At 40.4% G+C, this 20703-nt stretch overlaps 1 protein-coding gene across 1 annotated transcript in view; it reads left to right on the forward strand.

The window, feature by feature from the left end:
* CDKAL1 (CDK5 regulatory subunit associated protein 1 like 1) overlaps positions 1 to 20427 on the forward strand; it is a 426979-nt gene extending 406552 nt beyond the window's left edge. Inside the window, exon 16 of the mRNA XM_055800231.1 lies at positions 19720 to 20427. Within this exon, the coding sequence (XP_055656206.1) occupies positions 19720 to 19926 (207 nt within the window). The 3' untranslated portion in view covers positions 19927 to 20427. The remainder of the gene's footprint in view (positions 1 to 19719) is intronic.
* Positions 20428 to 20703: the final 276 nt, after the last annotated feature.

The raw sequence follows: 20703 nt of genomic DNA on the forward strand, positions 1-20703 counted from the left end.
ATCTCATGTTAGAGACGGAAATAGAGTATGTTATGCTTCTCTACTCCAAAAATAATTCTAGTTGTTTACATATGTTCTGTGACTAGAGGGAAAAAAATATTGCAAGATGAGAAATATATGAAGAAGAGTCCAAAGGACAGAGGGATAAAAATAAAAGGCTGGCCACCTGCCAGAATTGTAATGCATTGCCAAAACCAAAGCCCTGTAAGTCTGAAGGCCTTTGGTGGGAAATTTTAATCAGATGGAAAAATAAGGCAAAAAAAAATAATTTTAGCAGGCTATTTAACTATAGAGTCATGATTATTTTATCTTCATAACTCGTTTTTCCATAATGCATCTATGACTGACTTTTCTCTGCAAGCAAATATAGGCGCATGGTTCAGTTACTGGCTTTCCATGGTTTTACGCGATAACATATCTCCAAAATAACTATTGCTTGGTCGCTCTTCTGGTTCCTTTTTCTCTCCATCCTGCCTTTATTTTTGGCAGTAGGTTATTGTACCATTATACTTCTGGATATACTGAATAAGCTTTATATTCCTGGTTCTCCCGGTTAGCCAGAACTATTTTCTAGTTCCATTAGCAAAAGATGACCTCTAAACATCACCCAGCCTTTTTTCTGATGTTAGGGAACAGGAAAGATGCATATATCAAACACTTCTTTATAGCCTGCCAGGAAGAAGTATCAACAAAGCATAGCTTAAAGGGAGCTCTCTGATCTCGGGTAGAAAGGGTGCTTCACTTGCAGGCAAAATAAAATGGGGAAAGGGGAAGAAAATGCCTTCTGCTGGAACAGAAATGAAAGAGATCATGGCAGAATTGCCATCTCTGTATTGGAAACTTCCTTCAAGGACTTGGAAGGAAATGTGGAAGATATGCATAAAACATAAAGTAATTATTAAGTGCAGTTTTTACATACGCTGGAGTTTCAAAGTGGTGGAAAATTTGGTTCCCGAACAGGAACCGGTGATTAGAGATTTAATAAAAAAAAAGGAGAATAAGGAAGCAAATTGTGGATCCAAAAATGGCATAGAGGTGCAAGGAGAGCACTCTTTCATAAAATTACAGAAACAGAAACTGTAGACGGTATGAGAAATGCTAAGGAAAGATTAGAATTTCCAAAGAAGAAAAATAAAGTAAAATAAAGTACACCTTTTGCCTCTCTTGGAAAGCTGCTTTGCAAAGGGATCTTTGCATTATGATGTCCAAGAAGGGGCAGTTTGAGAAATACGTGGGGAAGTTTCTATTTAAGGTAAACTGAAAAAAGGAACATTTTCTATGTAAAATAGTTTTCAGGTAATACTTCATGAAAATGTGGTGCAGCATTTGGTGCTCTTGCATTCTTAGGAGCACACCTTTTGTTTGCACGGTTGCTCTCTGCCTCTTTCTGTGAGACAACTGACTGTAGTGCGTGGCGTACGAGTAGTTAGTGCTTTTGCATGTATTAATCAGTTTCATTTGATGTGTTACTCGTGTTCCCTGCTGGCTGTAAATAGAGGCCATAAAAGATGGTGTTAAATCCTTCTTAATTAATCTTCTTTTCTTATGTTTTCTTCAGTTATTTCACTAAGGTCACTATAAAGTTAACATAAGAAAAGAGAAATTTCCTTTCTAAGAGTGCAATGCCGTCAATGGATGTTTTTAAAAAGCACCTTCAAAAGTCTCATTTTTCCCTGAAAAAATGACAACAATTTGTAATGTGCTGTTCCTTAGATGCAGATTTTCGTGATCTACACAGTATCTGCACACCATGTTGGCTTTGTTTATTTGGGGATTTGAGATGATCTGAATTTTTCTTCTGCAGGAATGCCCAGCATTTCTCAGCTTCGAATCTGAAATTCGGGATGGATTCTTTCTTACGGGCAGAACAGATTTTTCTTGCTGGGTTTAGATAAGCACCAGATTGGATTGCATGTAGTGGTTGGGGAATTTTAATCAGTGCTGTTCTTGACAAACATGCTTACAGGTATCTGTGAGAAGCGCTTGAGGTGTAGGTCAGCCACCTTCAGTCATGAGTATGGGCTACGCCACCTCTTAAGCTTGTTTCCAGCCTTATCTTCAGTAATTCTATAAAGATTTTAATTTAGCCAACAATCATTTAATGACTAGCAAACTGGAACAGAAGTTAATTTGTGGATCCAGAACATTTCTCTGCACTGCATGGAGAGTTAAAATACATAGAAATTATTTAAGGCAGCAAACCCAAGAGCCAACATAAGACCTTCGCTAACTAGCTTTATCCTGAGGTCTTTAATTTAATGGGCATGTTGTCTTTCTGCCCATCCCTCTGGCAGGACGGTATTTCAACTACAGTGATCAAAGCTCAGCTGAACCAACACATATTACATAGCCCCTTTTCAAACAAAGGCTCTCTTAAGTCCATTTCAGGTGAAAACATCTGAACTTCAGTTTATTTACTTTTCATTTCCTCCACAGTCAGTTTTATTTGGCTGCATGTCACTGTCTAATCACTTTAAATTACATAATTATGTTAATCCTGTGAAGTGCATGCAGTAAATGAAAATAGGAACGACTGGGATGATTCAACTGTAAGTCGTTTTCTGGAGAATGAGAAGGTAAACAGAAAGGTCCTACCCCTTCTGCCTCCAGAAGTGGAAGTCCAAGTGCCAAAGTAGTTCTGCCATTCTGGTGTGCTTCTGGGGCTTGACCTGCTGCTGGTGCACAGCAGGATGAGTATGGGGTGCTGCTCTCCCTTGGCAGAGGGACGAGTTGGAAGTGTGTAGCAGTGGTAATTTTCAGTACTCGACACTCCCCGTCGTATTTAGGCATTTCTTTTCAAATATTTTTTCTTTTCAGTCAGATATTTAACCAACAGACTCTTTGGAAAGAATCAAAAGGCATTCGTTTTTAGTGATTTAATGCACCAGGTTATAATTCACTAAAGTTAAACTGGTTTCAGGGGAAAAAAAATAGATATGCAGCAGCCACAACTTTTCTCAATTTTTCTGGTCTTTTGGAGGTCATCTATTTCTGACTTCATTGTGCCAGCGAAAGCCATTATAGGTTTGACTTTTATACCTCTCCAGTAGAGTTTAATGCAAAGGTAGGTGCAGGATGTGTGTGTATATACATATATATATACACACACACATATATATATCCTGCATGTCTATATACAGCCCATGTATATGCTGTGTCTTTGCTTGTAGTATTCAGTCATCCCCTTTTTATTACTACTCTTTAGATCACCAAAAAGCTCACGCAGGCAGTTTTGCTCTCTCCATTCCTCCCCTCTCTCCTTTCCCTGCAAGCTAACACACAGTCCGAGATATTTATGCCCTGGGTGGATGATTGCTCTGCCTGTTCCTCGTCTATGGCAGCTGTAATCGCAGCAGGCTTCCTACGTGAATACTTCAGTAGGACAGCATGAAAAAGGCACCTGGAGCTCATGAGAGGAGGTAGAGGTTTGGGAAGGTGATACAGCTTTCCCCATCACCAAATGAAAGGTCAGTAGGAGATTTGATTTTACACATACAAGGTATTGGACTGTTGAACTTCTGCCTCTTAGAAATATATTTGTTGCCAACACCATTGAAGTAATAGGGTTCATTAGCTTTAAGATTGTTTTGAAGGCAAATAAAGATTACAGTCATGAGATTAAACTATTTTTTAACTTAAAGTTGTTTTTAAAGTGTATCTCATTTCAAAGAAATTAGCAAACCATGCTAAAGGCAAGTTAGGGTGTTCTGTATCCTTTAATATTATTACATGTTTAAAAAAATTATTATACTCTCAGTAGATTAATGGTTTTGTAATAGTTTAAGAATCATCCTTTGTGTTCTCGCTGATTCTCTTTACGATAATAAGAATTTACTAAGATATATATTAAGTTTTGCAAATACTTTTTTATTCTGACAGATCTATTAAAATAGTGTTGAACTGATCCAGCAATATTAGGATTAATTGTGAGTCGTAGTAGAATACTGAGATCCATTCATAATCATAGTTTCCCACTCAGAATTTGGTAGTATTTGAATATAGTGATTTACATTTGTGTTTTTAATGTGCTTGTCAGTAACATTAGATTAGAAATTTTTTTTTGTGGTGTCAAGGGTAATAAGGTAAAGGAGAAAAGGCTTTTCAGTTGGAGAAAGAAACAATTTTTTTAAGCTTTTGTCAGTATTAAATTATATTTTGTGTATGGGCATGTCTGCATATAAAAATTCAAAGGCAAATTTACAGTGGCTGTATCTTTAAGTGAAATCAAATTACAGTTGAGTAATAAGGATGAGGTTCTATTTGGTGGCTACATTGGAAAAATGTATCTTAGAATATCCAAATGCCATGCTTCAGTGAAATGGGTGTGAAATTCAGAGCCTTAAATTTAGTCCGCCAAGGATATACTCCTAACTCGACTAGAGTATCCAAAGAACTTTCTGTGATGCTACTGAATTTATTAAATGTCTGTATCCTTAAAAGCAGTCCACAGAAAGTTGTATCTAAGAAGACTTTGTAAACTACCGCTTCTTCAAAGGCTGCCTACAGGAACTTTGTGTTTATACAGGCTGTATTCCATAGGAAGTTTAACATTCACTCTAAATCCTTTGTCATGCAATCAGATCAAAGTCTCGATCATGCCATTAGCCATTAAGGCATGTTCTTGCAGATTTACTGGACCAAACGAAAACAGAAATAAACCCTTGCCCTCCTGCTACAGTCTCTCTCCTTTGGTCTAAGATTGTTTTTTAAAGGAGTCCTCTCAGACTACAAGAGGAGTAATCACTTCAGAAGTTTGCGTTCTACCTCTGAGAAACTTGGCTCCTTGCCTGTTGCATCGAAGTTTTTCGTGAGACTTGACAGAATTATTTAACTTTAGGTTCAGTTCTTATTTGTAACAAATTTCAAAGCAAGCTCTTCTGTGGCCTTTATCAAAGTCCACTAAGTAAAAGAAACATTCAGAAAAGTAACTAGTTATTTGAGCACTTCATTAAAGCTGTTTGAAGACAGCTTTACCTGTGGTTAGTGAACAGCACACCAGCCTTGATAACCTTCCTCTGACTGCTTCCCATTGTGTATTTAAATGACTTGAAGGGTTCCCCCACCTCTAATTTATTATTTCAGGTGATAGGACCCTTCTTAAAGGTGCAGAAAGATTTTCTACTGACTTAGTCCAATGCCAGGTTAAGTCGCTCACACTAGCTAAAATCCAGAAAGTACGACTGGATTTGATGTAATTGTCTGATCCAGCATTGGGAAGGAGGAATGTTGCACTGAGGATCTAGTCATGAGAGGTATAGCATGAGAGGCTGTGGTGGGGGTGTGATGTGGCTAGCGTAGCTAACCCAAATCCCGTATATGTTCCCGCTAAAGTAAAATTAGCACTCCATCTGTTTGCATGGTCCTTTAGGTATTAGGCTTTTCTTTTTTCATCAGAACAGATTCCAAAGCTTGTTCATCATTTTCACTGGGAGTTTGCTCTAAGCAGACTCGCAGGTGTGCATCAGAAACAGTTCATGGTTTGAGGTTCCAAAAGAGTCAGAGGGCTTCAAGCACAGTTTTCCTGTGTTTGGAACTCAAACCCAAGGGATGTTAAAATTTCAGCCCATTTGCTTTCATTTTTTCACTGAAGTCAGAACCACAACCCAGGTTTGGTGTAATAGTAGAGTTATGATCTTGGAAAAACTAGGGCGTATTTCTTCCACCCTAGATACTATAGAAACCTGAGGCTTTGAATTATGGTGAGGAAGATGGATGTACTTCAGCGGTGCTTCAGCTTTTAGTCGTTGAGTGCATGAAGTCATTTTTCATTAGGATACACTGGTGTAAAGTTGAAACCAAAGCTGAACTACATGGTGATCTAAGCCAGCAAGGTATGCAAGAAATAATGTGGATTTTTCTCATGTTTTCTTTATTATAGAGAAGGGCTGACAAGTCATTTGTAGAATAAAAACATAAATTTAAAACATTTTCAGTGATAAATATTTCTTAAAAAGAAATGCACATTTTCAGTTGTTCTTGGTGATGACAATCACGCAGAAATATTAAGAGCCTGAAGGCAGACCATGTTTGACCTACATAGCTCATCGTTCCGTAAGGGAAATAGTTACTTTCCAGCTTTTGGCTCAACATAAGTAAACAAATGCCATAATTAATGTGTTGATGTTGCTGTGCTGTCGATGTCTTCTTCACAGCACTGTTCATTTTGCCTTTTTACCTGGCCTTACCGGTGCAAATGCTGTTTTGTGGGACTTGACCTGTAAAGAAGCCCTCTCCACAGATGTGTGAGCATGTTGTCGTTCTGGTAGCAGAGAAACGGCCAGCCTCTGGCATGGGACAGCCTGCAGCCACCAGAAGAATTCACCTGCCTCACTAGGTGCTACCCACTACCCTCCTCTCCAGCAGTTACCTGGTCAGCATCCTACACGCTGGAGCTTGTGATGTGTGGAGAAGGAGAGCTAGTAGCTACTAATCACGTGGTGGATTTATGTCTGGTTGTGTGATTGGCAAGGCATGCTAGTGCAAGGATCATAGTAAACTCATGTGTCCTCTCAAAAAGGGTTAACCACCCATGTACTACAACATGAGATGGATGTGTGATTGATAAATAGTGAAAGGAAACCTGGCTGGCTGGAGGGCCAGATGTCAAATGCAAAATGAAAAGCAGTAGCCCCACGGAAATTAGTATTTTTCTCTTTAGCCTCTGTAACTGTAGGATCCTTGAAACAATATTATATGAGAAAATTATTCGCTAAATGTCTTAGCTTTCAAATTGATGGATTCTTCTTCAGCTAGATACACACACACACACATACTGTGACAGAACTGGAACAAATGCTCCATTTTGGATTGGGGTGGCTTGGAAATTTTTGTGAAAATACTTTTGATGGAACAAAGATGGGTAGGCAAGTACATTTTAGCTCTTTTTGTCAAAACATCACATAGCTACAAAAACTACCTATGCATAATAGCGACCAGATGGATTTCTGGTCCTCAAGAAAGGGTCTTGTTATCAGGACTACAGGATTTTAAAAAAATCTTGTCCTTGTTTTGACATGACTTCATATGTGATTGTAAGACTTTTCAGTCAGACTGACTGTGCTTTATCTTATCCGTATGGAAACTATTTTGCAATTCTCACATACAAAATCTCTGATAAGTGCAGATAACATAATTATCATACAAAAAGGATGGCTGTGAATATCCATTTCTGACACAGATACTTTTTCTCTAAATACAAGAACTTTAATTTGGTGAAGTAATGGAAATAGTGCTTAGAATGACAGGAGTTCTTTTCTTCTTTCAGCTACTCAACATGTATCTCTGTCCAAGGAAACATTAGTTCATTATTTTTTCAGCGAGGAGTGCTTAAGATTCTGTGGCATAATCAGATTTTGTCACAGGGGAAAGCCAAATGTGTAGCTGTTAATAGCTGGAAAGGAATTAATTAGAATTATACTTGGGAGAATATCTTCTGTGATAAAAAAAAACCAAACCAACCCACTGTTGTAGTGCTGTTAAGCTTTAGTATGGAGTCATGAAGCATTTTAATATCCAAACCCATCAATTTGTTGAAGACTAGATTAAGCCCCACAGTTGTCACCCTGTGGGCTTGCATTTCTCACCCCTGTAGACACCTTGTATATGTTTGCCACTTTCAGGTCGTCTTCTGGGTTTTTTTCTTTATCTCAAGATGTTCTTAACTTCTTTTCCTGAAAGCAATGTATTTTAGTATGACCTAATTTTAGGAAAGACTTTATGGGTTTCAGAGAAGTAGAGGTGAGTGACATTCCCGTCAAAGATTGTGCATCTGTCATAAGAACCTCACCCTTTCCTCGCTTAGAAGGAAATGGCCGGCAACTGCTGATACTGTTGGACAGAAACTCATTACATTTTAATTTAGGCCTAACATGGCAAACCTGGAAGTAAAATAAATATTGTTGCAACAGTTTACTATGTAAAATCATTCTTCTATCCTGCATTGCTGTACAACAGTAGCATCCAGTCAGATAGGTCTGTCAGCTGTAAAAATGTTGGGAGAAGTGGGAAGAGTGGACTCTTTGTGCTTATGAGCAAGCTGGTTTGTCAGCTCACTGTTCCCTGTGCTAACCAGTACCACCTCCTTCCCTTTCATATATATATTTTTAGTCCAGCATTCATCTGGGCTTGCGTTTAGTTCTGGAGCGCTGTGACGCAGAGGCAGCCCTTGCACAGAGCTGGGTTTCCCATGCTTTGGGTCCACTGGTTCCTACCATGGTTCCACAGTGAAAGCACAGCCCCCTCTCCACAGCTCCCCAATCTTCTCTCTGGCTGCCTTGTGGACAAAAATGTGTGACAGGTGGTTTGTGTAACTGTTGCGTGTGATTTGGAGTTTTGGGAGTACAGGTTGGTTGGCAGGGTGATGGCCAAAAACACATTGGTGAGGCAGGGCTTTGGCCTCTCCCCCAGTGGGCAGCACTCATTTAGATCTATTTTTTATTTTCCTTTTTTTTCTTACCAGCCCTTGACATGAAACTTACTGGGTTTCTCTTCAGTTGTTCAATTGAGTGAGTGAATAGGCTTAAAAGTTACTACAGTGAGCAAAGATAGTGAACTGGAATCGAAGGCACCGCTTGCTTGGGAGTCAATTCCAGTTAATACTTGTATTCAATTAAATTGAATTTTCAATTGAAAAAAATAAAAAAATAAAAAATTAACAAAAAACGACAAAAGCAACAACAAAAAAGCTGGATTAAAATACACCAAGGAAAGCTGGATTAAAGTATAATGGGTTGTGTCCTGCAGACCAGTATCCTTTTCTAAACAGAGTGGTGCAACACTGCAGTGATACTGAAAACCTATAATATGTGATAACAAAAGAAACTAAGAATGATATTTCTCACGTACATGTGTGCACAAATTATTTGGAGTGTAAAGTGAAGTTCCTCTGAACTAAGGAAATTCTGGCCTTTCACTGCCCCTTTTCCATGTAAGTGCCAACTATATTGTGTTTCAGCCTTCCAGTATGTGCTTATGCACTATTTTCACACACAGGCAGATTTGTTTCCTGTGCACAGAGACCGTTCATTTAATAAGCTATTGTTCGATATTTTCCCTCCTCATTGTTCGGTGTGTCATAGCAGTGCTACTTGCTCCATGCTTTTTAAACCTCACTCTCGAGGGAGTTATTAATTTCTTTCTAACCTTTCCTGTGACCCCCATAACTACATCTCTGACTGCTTCAGAAACAGTAATACATTTACCTTTACATTATCCTTCTGAAAAGAAGCTTTTGCCTTCCCATTTCACAGATGAAGATGAGGCAGATGTTCAGAAGTTAGTCTAGTGAACAGATTTTTGATAGCGGTCAGTTTAAAATGCTTGGAACTAGATATTTACAATTTAGTAAAATTTTGTGGCATCTGTTCAAGCAAATTGAAAAGTCAGCACTGAAGAGAAACTAAATCAGGGCTATGAAGTCTCAAGGAAAAAGAGGTTATTGGTCCTTGTGACTTCATGGTTAGTTCCAGCGGAACTGATTTTCTCCTCATGAGCTAATCCTAGGGCATGATCAGTCCCGACCCGATGGAGCTGTGTGGGAGCTGTGGGAGCTGTGTGGGAGAAGGCTGAGGTCCAGCGCCTTCACTGGGGGCTCTGGGCCGAGGTGCAGGTTGCCAGCGTTGGAGCCTGGTCTCACAGGCTCGCTCTTAGGCACTGCAGTGCTTCACCGGTACAGGAGTTGGTTGTCTGGTCAGACCACCCTCTGAACGATACGGGCGCTCTCCTGAGGGCAGATATTCGTTACAGCCTGCAGATTGGATACTTGCGGTTCTTTGATGTCTTAGACAGAGCGCCAAGGCGCTATCATGATTATCTAGCACGAAGTGCGCAGCAAGCCAAGAGGAGTTTTTCTCATGTAACCTTTATTGTGGAGAAGGGCTGACGAGTCATTTGCAGAGACTGTGTTAGAGCAGTTAGGCTTCCTAATCACAGAAAGTAACCATCGTTTGATGTTTCCATGCGAGAGGCCTCCATTAACTGCAGATGAACTTGACTGAGTGTGAAATTAAAAAGGGAGCCTCGGATTTCCAGACGTTCCTGTAGGTGCTCAGAAGTATGTTAACTGGCGCTGCGGGAGACCTCCTCAGACAGCCCAGGACGCTTAAAGGAAAGAGGCCATGACAATATGAAAAGAAAACCTTTGTATTATCACTGAACCCGCAAAGCTGGTCAAGATCAGTCACACTTTGTTAACCGGGAAACGGCAGGCTGGCATGAAATGCACCTTTTTGCCAAGGTGCGATTCCAGCTGCGCTCAGTGAGCATCTGCAGTCCCAGGGACCGGAGGCATTTAATACTAGCAGGAAGGGCTGTGAAAATGAATGGCAGAGAAGTTGTCAGGAGACTGCATATTAAGGCATTGCCTAGCTTTAAGAAAATTTATTTACACTTAAACTTGACAGAGATAGAAGGTTTTAGAGGCAATGCTGGCTTCTGGTGACAACCGGAATCTGAGGCAGGAATTGCAGAGACCTGATGGCTGGTTTGCGTTATGGCACTCGAAACGCTTTAATCTTCTTTGTTTGTTCCTCTACCTATAAAATGCAGGAGGCATATAGATCCCACAGCTGCCGACTGGTATGGAATGTGAAACCGTGGAAAGTAGTGTCATTCCTAAATATTTGAAATGCTCGTGTTATGCCATGTTTATTACCCATGAGGTTGGAGTGTAAGAAGGGCTGGATCCTTTGTCTCTGTGATTGTGTTTTAATACAACGTTGAAGTCTCCTTGGAACATTCCATTTGTAAGGCTTCAGTTCTGTAGGAATAAATGAAAACACCATAAATTCAGGATTATGACATATTCTAGGATTAAGGGGAAGGTTTTAGCCAAGAATATGTACGTGTATCAGTTTATTCTACTTTGTTCCATGTGAAAGATATTTAAAAGCTTTTCCTGATTTTGAGAGAGAATGTCCCTGGAGATATTTCTGGGATATTTATCACAGTGTTCTTTGCAAATAACAATGGTTAGAAAGGCTTTTAGTATTTTATGCTTTCTACCATTTGGGAGTATAGAATTCCTCTTAAAGATAGTGGTTTAATATGTGCTCAGAGAGTTCACTTCCAAGTAAAAGCAGTATTACTCATTTCATTGTTGATAGATGAATATCACTCAGTTCTATTGGTGGTTCTTGTGGCATGAATATATATTTTCAGATCTAGCTATTCATTTTACTGGGGTGCTCTTTCTGATGAAAACCTTTTGTGTCTTTGCCTGTAGCTACCATTGACCTCCATATAATTGTCATTGTTATTTCAAGATTTAAAAGGGAGGCAAAAAGGTGATAGTCTCTGAAGGCTTGTGCTATTAAAAAAGTATATCATATTTCATTTAATAATCTCATTTGTAGAACAGTCGTTGAACATTCATATACTGCTAGCTCTTTGGCATTCTTTCATCATCCAACTGGGAAAGTTGTTGTATTGTAAACACAACCTTAAAATACTTATTAAAAAAAAAAAAAATCCAACAACCAGAAACACCAAAACCCAACAAAAAATCTCTATGACCCTTTAAAGAAGGAGCAAGCAGGAATCCTACAGCAGGATATCTACTGAGGGAGGCTATGGTATGCACACTGCAAAATGGTATCTAGTGTTATTACAAGTAAATGTACATCCTGTAATTCGCTGTAATGTATTTTCAAAGCCATGAAGCCTGTGCTGGTGATCTCTAGGAAACAGATTTGTCTGTTAGCCAACTAATTACCAGATAAGTGCCCAGAGCAAGCACCTGCCATCTCCTTCATAAAACTGTGCTATGCGCAGGGAGATAAATAGTGACAGATTCCCATCCTGAATTTGTCCATATTGTGCTGCTAAGTTCTTTTTTCATTTCAAGTCATTATTTGGACGACTGTGATTTTTGCATCGTAAACTTTTTCTGCTTAAAAGATCTTTCAGATCTCTTGGGATTGCAAGCGCTGACTGAAATGCCGGCTCGCTCATCACTCGTTTCTGGCATAGTGATTGGCACTCCCCACACCTTATTACAAATCAAACAAAACACACACACACAGAATAAAAAAAAAAAAAAAAAAAAAAAAGCTCAGAATCCAGACATCACACTGACTGTTTTTCAAAATGTTGCTTCTGACCTTGAATGACAGGTTATTTTGACAACGCATTCTTTGTGTAGTGGGAGGATATTGAGTCGCTAAGTCTAATAGCAGCACAAAACACAGCTATGTAAAAAAAAAAAATGTGTCAGCTCCTAACTAGAAGCAATTATAGGTAAATATAAAGAAACAGGCTAAAACCGTGAGTGCAATGGAAAGCAGCACAAAACTGTGGTTTAAACATTTTGGTGGTGTTTCTGGCTTGTGTTTTCTTGGTTGTGTGTTTCTCATCTTTTTGTTTCTTTTGTTGGTTGATCTTTTGGGTTGTTTCCCTCTTCCTTAAAGTGTACATCAAAAAGGAAGTAATTTCATAAGCCCCAGTTACTCAGCCTTCTGTCTGGCTTTTTAACTGCATTATGAATTTTGAGGGCTCATTGAGGGAATAATCCTTAAAGACTGTTTGGAGGAGGAAAAAGAAGGAGGTAGGCAAGGTCCTACCCTTAGGTAAGAACATGGAGGAGAGCAGAGAGACACCTGCCAAGAAAAACACCAGTGGAGCCTTACAGTGATGGTGGGAAGTTCAAGTACGGTGACTTACAGAGAGAGAATTAATTTCTTTTATGCTCTTAACAGGAATATTAAAGTTTGATTTCAATGTTGATGGAGGAGGAGGAAGTTCTGGAGGTGGGTCTGTGTGACAAGAACAGAAAGCTGTTATATGGCATGTTGTTCCAAAATCGTGTTCCTGTTGACATCTCTGCATTGGTTTGTTAGGTGAGGCGGTATGGTCAGCTGGTGCAAGAGAGAAATGGGGAGAAGTAGAAGGAAACCAGGACAGACAGGAGGAGATCGTAGTAGTAATGAAGGTGAGAGGTAGTTGAGGAATGGGAAAGGTGTTCGTTCTACGCTGACCAAAGGAGTCAGACAGATCGTGCAAGTGTTACTGGGAAAGAAAAAAAGGTTTTGCTGGCTTGCTGACCAGGTTGGGGTGGGCCCCAATTAAAGATGATCTCCGTAAGGGATGACAAACCTTGAAGAAACTGTCAGATTTGATGGAGCTGAGGTTAAAGTCAATGAATCTCTGTATCCTCCCATTATTAAATGTGGTTTATGTTTGTATTTGACCGTGGTCCAGCTGCTCAGAGTATTGCTGACCTGCCTTGACCGGGTCATTTATAGTGATTTTGATACAAATTAGGAGCTGGTAACTGGAACGAGTTCAGTGTCGGGTCACATTGATGGTCAGAGGCTGGAGCGCTTGGCCTGTAAGGAAAGGCTGAGGGACCAGGCTTGTTAAGCCTGGAGAAGGGGTGTCTTCAGGAGACCCTCACAGAAGACCCCCACCCTGTGTCTGTGGGGAGGTTATTGAGAAGGCAGAGCCAAGTGCTTCACAGTGGTGCACGTGGGAGGAGGGGCGACAGTGAGCATGAGTCAAAATGAGGGGTTCAAGCTGGATGTGGAGAGAAACATTTATGTCATGAAAACGGTCAACAAAGCAGCACAACAAAGGTCCAGAGGGGCTGTACAGTCTCCATCCTTGGAGGCTGTTTTTCACAGCCCAGCTAATTAAATCCCTGAGCAAACTGGGCCATAGCTGACCCTTCTTTGAGCAGAAGGATGAATCAGGTGCAGGCTGAATCATCCCAGTGTCCTATGACAGATGTAAGACAGTTTTAGTGATTGCAGCTATTTGCAAAATGCTTTGATTTATTTATTTTCATACTATAACTTCAGTTGCAATTATTTGGGTTTAACAGATTAAAAGTCCTAATTATTACTAAGACTGACCATTTACTGAGAAATTAATAATACATCTGTATTCCTCCTTCAGCTTGGTTCTGTCCCCTCACATATTAAAGCATACAGTCGTATATCACACACGAGTATATATGCACACAAAACAAGTATGGAATTCCTTTGCAAAACTGCCCGGCTGCTTTATATATTTTTTCAAGGCTTCCCACTTCTTTAAATGGGTAAGTGAACTGCATGTGTATTTGGAATCAGTGAATCCCTAGGAACGGTGCACAGCTGATAACATCTGACACAGGCATGCTTACACACAGCATTTTCTCTTAACAGCGTAGCACCGTGCATTCCTTCATGGTGGCAGGGATGCTCCTTGTGGGAATTATTCTGTTAATTCCATTAGGAAAAAATGTTTTCTCTGCTAGCTATTTTCTACTCTAAGATCAGCATTCCACGTTTGCAGAAGGCTGGTAGAATTGCATAAGTAATAAATCAAAGTAGCTGTCTTAATGCCGACAGAACTACATGCGTCTTCCGGAACTATTCAATAAAATCTAATTTACATATTTTTTGGATGTGTAATCTACACGACCTTCAGTAACTGTTTGGTTTTTTAGATCTGAAAAATGCCTCCAAAGTGTAATAGCCCAGAGTTTCAAGTGGCGCAGCAGGATATGTAATGCATATTTTAACATGTTTTCTTTTAATTTGTCACACAGGCTTGTTGTGCATGATTATCTAAAAGTCTGTATTTTTAAAGCCAGTAGTACAAGTGGGTAACGTGTACTTGGTTGGGCTGAAAAATTCAGAAGTCTAATTTATCTGGAGGTATGCTCAGTGAAGTAGTTTTTCACAGCAGTTAGCTACCACTTCAAGCTCTAACAGTGCCCCTGAGCCATAAAAGAAATTTGCATGTAAGAAATGTTTTGAATCTATTAAAACCTCAGCTCAGAGCTAAAGAGTTGCTCTCATGTCTTTGTTGACTAACATGAAGTGAGATCTTACAAAAAGCCAGGCTGTGATCGACAGATGCCAAAGCTCGGGGTTTGATGTGATTATATATTTCTTTCAAGCGTGGCAGTTTAAGGCTGGGGCTGGAGCTTCAGAAAGACAGCAATCAATGGGTCTGCGCAAGAGTACACAAAATATATTACTCCTGGCAGTCGTCAAGGCAGAATTATTCAAAAAATAATCTGAAATGCATTTGATCATACACTAGGTGGTTTAATAATTTATATTATACCTTATTAGCAAAGTCTTGTGTTTACTTTGTGGCTGCCAAAACAAGATGAAAGGCTGCCTCGATGGAAATACAAGGCGCTTAAAGTGTCTGTCTTTACATTTCAGTTTGATAATTTCCCTTCCTCCGCTCATTTTGATTAGTAGCATATAGGTTTAAATCTTAGAGTACCTTCTTCATTGCAGTCCTTTTTAGTGAGAGCACCGCTCCTTATTAACAAGTCTACCAAAGAGTTTATAGCCTATCAAGACTTAAATTATTATAAACACATATTTCTGGAAACTTCTTTACCTTAGGATTTCCTCCAAGTATTTTTTGGGTAAAAGAAGCTTTGGATTTAGTTCTAAATTCCACTGAACTGAATCGTTATGCTGATCTTCCCGAGTCTTGCAGCTACAAAAGTGCAATTTCTGAGCTCAGCTTAGGAAACTGTTGCCCTCTGATTAGTGATTGTGTATAGTAAGTATCGCAGTGATATCAGTGCAGAGTATTACAGAAATGCCTTGAAGGTTTCCTTGAAAAGCTAATGCACTGCAGATATTTTATCTGGAGATACAAATAAGAGCCTTTCAGAATTAATACTTCTATAAAGGGAGAGCGCAGGGAGCGGACCAGTATAACTGCTAGTTCAACAAATGAGATCTTTGCCTCCACCCAGTTTTTTTACAGCAAAGGTGCATAAACGAGCTGTAATAAACTTGATTTTCCGTGGAGGACTTCCCTCCCCTTGAAACATGAAAGATCTTTTCCGCAGGTGTCTTGGATAGCTCTTCAAGGCATGGTATATGGAAAGCTTTAGGGAAAAGAACATGCTTGGGAGGATCTCCGAATAAAGCTGTACAGTATCGCGAGCTCTGAAGCTCATGTGACAGCCCGAAGGAGCTCTTGTAATTTGCCTTGTCTGCCCTAGAAGGCTTAATTTTAGTTTTGGTTTCTGTAACTTCATCCTCCCCCCTCTTTTGCTGTGCGTGCAGTGTACACTACAAATACGCTGTGTGCTTTACCTGGGAACGAGTTCCTCAGACGGAGCCTACAGCAGGATTTTTTGCCCAAATAAAAATATATCTACTGTGTTTTTCACCAGGACAGCTGGAGAGCGGGCGGCGCGCAGTCACGCAGCAGAGCTCTTCCCACGGGGGGGCTGTGTGTCACGTCTGACGGGGCTGCACGCCGGCCCCTCGGGAAGAGGCACCTACCTGCAGGTGTCTCTGAGAGATTACCCTGGATTTAAAAGCTGTTGTAGGAATTGCAGGGGGGATCCAAAGACTGCCATTTCAGTCAAAGGAGCCTTTCAGTCGCAGGGAACCAGGTGTCCCCTTCGCTGTAGGCGCACCCTGTGTGACAGCGGTGACAGAGCTTGCACGGGAGCCAGCGGCGTCACCCACAAGGCAGTGTTGCGAGGCAGAATTCTGGGGCAAACTAGAGACCAGTTCTTAGAAAACATGGATGGGATGAACATATTCATTACTTTTCTTGACCTAAACATTTGGCAGGATCCATCTGAAGAGATAGGTGTTATCAAACAGAAATGCAGCAGTGTTTTCAGTAATAAGCTGTAAAGTACCTCTTAAAGAAAAGGGTCATTTTAGTTTACATATTGTAATCTTTTGGTCCATATCAAAACAGTTTAAATCATGAGAAAATTTGTAAAGAAAGCAGGTTAGCAAGGTAATAGGAATAGTGCTTCATGTATGCATTAAACTGTTGGACAGTCTCCTCTATAATCTGAGCTGCTTTGAAAACGTGAAAGTTTTGAGCAGTTTAGAAAAGGTGATTACTGGTAGAAACAAATGTGTTGGAGTTCAAAATACAAGATAGCAGGAAAACAACAGCATGGTGAAATGGTGAGAATTGTACCTCAGACACAGTGAAGTTTCAATATTAGTAAAATACTGCAAGAGAAAGTCTTTAATCTACGGTAAGAAAATAAAAAACGGGTCTAGTCTTATCAGTATGATCATTAGTTTATGGGAAATATGATAAACTAAGGAAGAAAATGAGCCTCACAACTTTACAGGCTGACTTAATTTAGATGAAATACCGCTGGGACAAGCAGCCGTGGGGCCAGCAGCGTTCCCCACCACCAGGATTTTGGAAACCTCGCTAAAATCCCTTTTGCCGTCAGTCCTACCAGCAGTGTGCAGCACTACCCAATGCACGCGCATTGCATGTTGCGTGCCGTGGAGGTTTAAAGAAAACAATACGGTAGTGAAAAAAACATTATCGACCGTTCATGATCAAAGTTATACCAACAAGATGGGACTATTAGATTTTAGGTTGGAAAACAGAAAAACTATGAAACAGGAATGAAGTGCTGGTGAAATCGCTGCTGAAAACTACTGCACAGGAACGTGAATGAATGCCTGACACGCTGATGTGTTTAACTGTTAGTAAAGGGGGGAAAACAAGGTTCCTCAAACCTTTTGCAAGTTGTAACTTGGTTTTGGGGTGTTTTGCTGGCTATCACCAATCTTGCAGAGACAGGTAGGAACTGAGGCTGAGCATGAAAAGGAGCATCGCAGAGAAAGTTACAAAGTCGTTTATGTGGTGCTGGCCCTTTTTAGCTGTTCGCTAAGCGGTAGCGTCTAATCTTGTACGACTAAATATTCAGGATTACTGATTAGCAAGCTGTGTAGAAATATTTAATGAGGAATTGGGAGTCTGATTGTAGTCAGCCAAATTTTAAGTCATGAATCGGTGAAAATTAAATTTCAGAAGAGATCAGTCTTTGGTTGTATTGATATTTTTACAGCTTTATCTGTTCTTTTAAATCTCTTTAGCCTTAGTGTTAACATGCCAACAATGCATGTAAAAATGGGTCATGACCATAAGTTATGCACCTTAGATCGGTAGAGATTTGTGAGACCTGCAAAGAAAAGACTTTATAAATGTCCAGAAAGAATAAACAGCAAATGAGTTTTGATTCATATATGAAATATTCTTGATGCTGTATGTTTTCCAGTTTATTCTGCAAGCAAAGGTTAACCAGCTTTGATCTGGGGGGATGAAAGAGCTGTGGCCAGTTACTAAAATTTCAGATGCCTCAGAAGTTGATTGTCATTAATAACAATGTGAAGCAGTTTTTCAGTTTTTGATGAAGCTCACATGCTCTGTGCCGTGTAGGACTGCAGTCCTGGAGCAGCGCTGTTCCTGCGCCTTACCCTGTGGAGAGCTGCACCCCCATTCCCCTGCCTGTGTCCTTGCTCCATTTATCTGGTTGATGGGCTTCTGGGTGCAGTATATCTAAGCAGTCATCCTCATTTCGTAGGTCACTTGTTCAGTAACCCTTCGCCTGTGTGAACTGTGATCTAAATCAACGATACCTGAGATGTTAGGGTAGCATTTATGCCAGGCTGGCATTTGCCCCGTGGGGCTTCCTTACCTTACGGGCAGTAATCCTTCTTTTCCTTCTGCAATTACTATAATGGAGCTGATTCCTGGAATGGAAAACAGGAGGCAGTTACAGACACTTTGGATTGTGTTGTCACACTTTCGTGGGCCAGGACCTTTCTTTGGAGCTCTGATATTTCTTTGACTTTGTTTGGTACCAAATATGTTTGGTAAAAAAAGGGAGTCAGGCGCCTGGGCTGTATTTTCTTGTGAGTCTGTTTCAGCTGCTTGGCAAGACAAGATTATCCAGGTGGGTCCCTGACTCGTTTTATACAAAATATGTGTTTTGGGGGGTTGGGGGGGGGAGATTAATCAAACCCCTTTTTTAACTGGAAATTTTCCAACCGATTACAAATCCAGCTGAGCTCAGTTGAATTCCTAAGAGGTGATTGAAACTGAGAGAGGGAAAAATAAATGATGAACTGAGTTTTATGATGCAAGAGGTTTACACCTTTGTTTGATTACACCTTTACCATTTACACCTTTTGCAAATGTCATCAGGTTACAGTTTGAATAGGTGTTGTTACTTCTGAGTATCTACAGTGCTGGTGCGCTGAACTGAACAAGGTTGCAAGAGAAAAGAGTTTCTTCATCTTTCCTCATGGATTTTTCTACTGAAATGGTGACTCAGCTCGTGCTGCAGTTAGGGGTCCTTGTGTGCTGGGGGGTCTCGGTGCTGGCTGGCAGGTTGGGAATGGTCAGGGTAGGCGCAGCAGGGAACTGGGATTCAATATGCGGAGTGAGAAGGTGAGTGGTCTAGCACAGCTGCCTCCGAAGGGCCGGGGGAAGGAAAAGCTCTGTGGGAGGATTTCCAAGCACCACTGAGCTGGCACACCAGGAGACGGCAACTGACTTTAGAAGAGCCCTGCTGTGCGAAGGATTGCTGTGCTGTGGTCCCCTTTATCACTGGTTAGATGTTTCTTTTGAAGAAGCCAGAAATGGGAGAGCAGTGAGATAGCAGCAAAACAAGCAAATAAATAAATAAACCCATCAAACAACTCTCTGTGATGACACAGAGGTCTGGGGATTTGTTTCTTTTGCGAACGGCTTCATTGATTTGGTAGTTAATTTTATTAGAAAGATTGACTTTGTATGGCATTGGCATTTGTATGGCCTTTTTCTATGAAAACCTGATGATCCGATGGCGATGTGCTGCAGGTTGAATAGTTTGTCTTGAAAAGGGATGTTAATTTGAACATCAGGCGGAGATTTTGTTTGTATTTGGCACATTCAATCCGAAATACTAACAGTTTCAATCCTAATATGTGTGTTTCTTCACAGGAGTTCAGACATGCACCACGGAATGGGACAAACTGGAAAGCACACCCTTCTGCTGAGATCCCAGTGGAAAGCCCGCTCAGCTCCTGGATGGCTTTGCCGCTCCCATGGCAACGAGGAGGAGGTGGACTGAAGATGCTGTCTGTCAGCCTGGCTCTGCTGGCAGTTCTGGTTGTGTTTTACTACGGAGGAATGAAAACAGAACTGTGAACTGAATGAGGCTTTTATGAAAACAATAAAACTGCGGTCAAAAATCTTCAAAGGAAACACTTTTACCAACAACTCTTAAAAAAAAACCAAACAAAACTAATATAAAGTGGGCAATAATTTGTACTCACCCCATGCCTTTCCTGTCATTCCATAGGAAAAAATGTTAACAAGCTCTAAGGAGACCTGTCTTGCCAAAATTCGAGATCCTAGGTTGGTAGAACAGTTCGTTGCATCTTTCCTCTTCTTTTTTTCTAAAACAATGCAACGTTTGCATTGCTTACTCTGTTCATAACTGCTCAAGCAGGTAAAATTGCATGCAGGAAACTCACAAAGTTTGTTAGAAATCTTTCCATTGAGTGATGTTGGTCATCGTTTATGAGCAGCACGTTTAAAGCTTTCTTAAAGATTTTGCTTAATGCAGTGTGATGGTTTGATATGTCTCTTTTTACATTAGAATCAAGCACTGCTGGGCCATTAAAGTTTGTCGTTTGTTGCTGTTTATTTTGCTGTCATATCTGGGAGAATTTTTGGCCTACCAGCTTGCCTCTCACAACTTCGCAAGGAGTTACTAGGCTTTGTTAATACAACCAGATTTATTTTTTACATACAAATAGTTTTAAAGGTGTTGGGGTTTTTTATCATCAAACAGGAAGATGGAGTTCTGGCGGTAGAGTTCTGTTAAAAGATGGATTTATTGCAGTACAGTATAATACTCCAAGAGTTCCATGTGAATCTCGTGTTAGCGGTGCATCGGATCATGCTGCGTATAAGACAGTG

This window comes from Falco peregrinus, chromosome 3 (assembly GCF_023634155.1).
Source record: "Falco peregrinus isolate bFalPer1 chromosome 3, bFalPer1.pri, whole genome shotgun sequence".
Taxonomy (NCBI): Eukaryota; Metazoa; Chordata; class Aves; order Falconiformes; family Falconidae; genus Falco; species Falco peregrinus.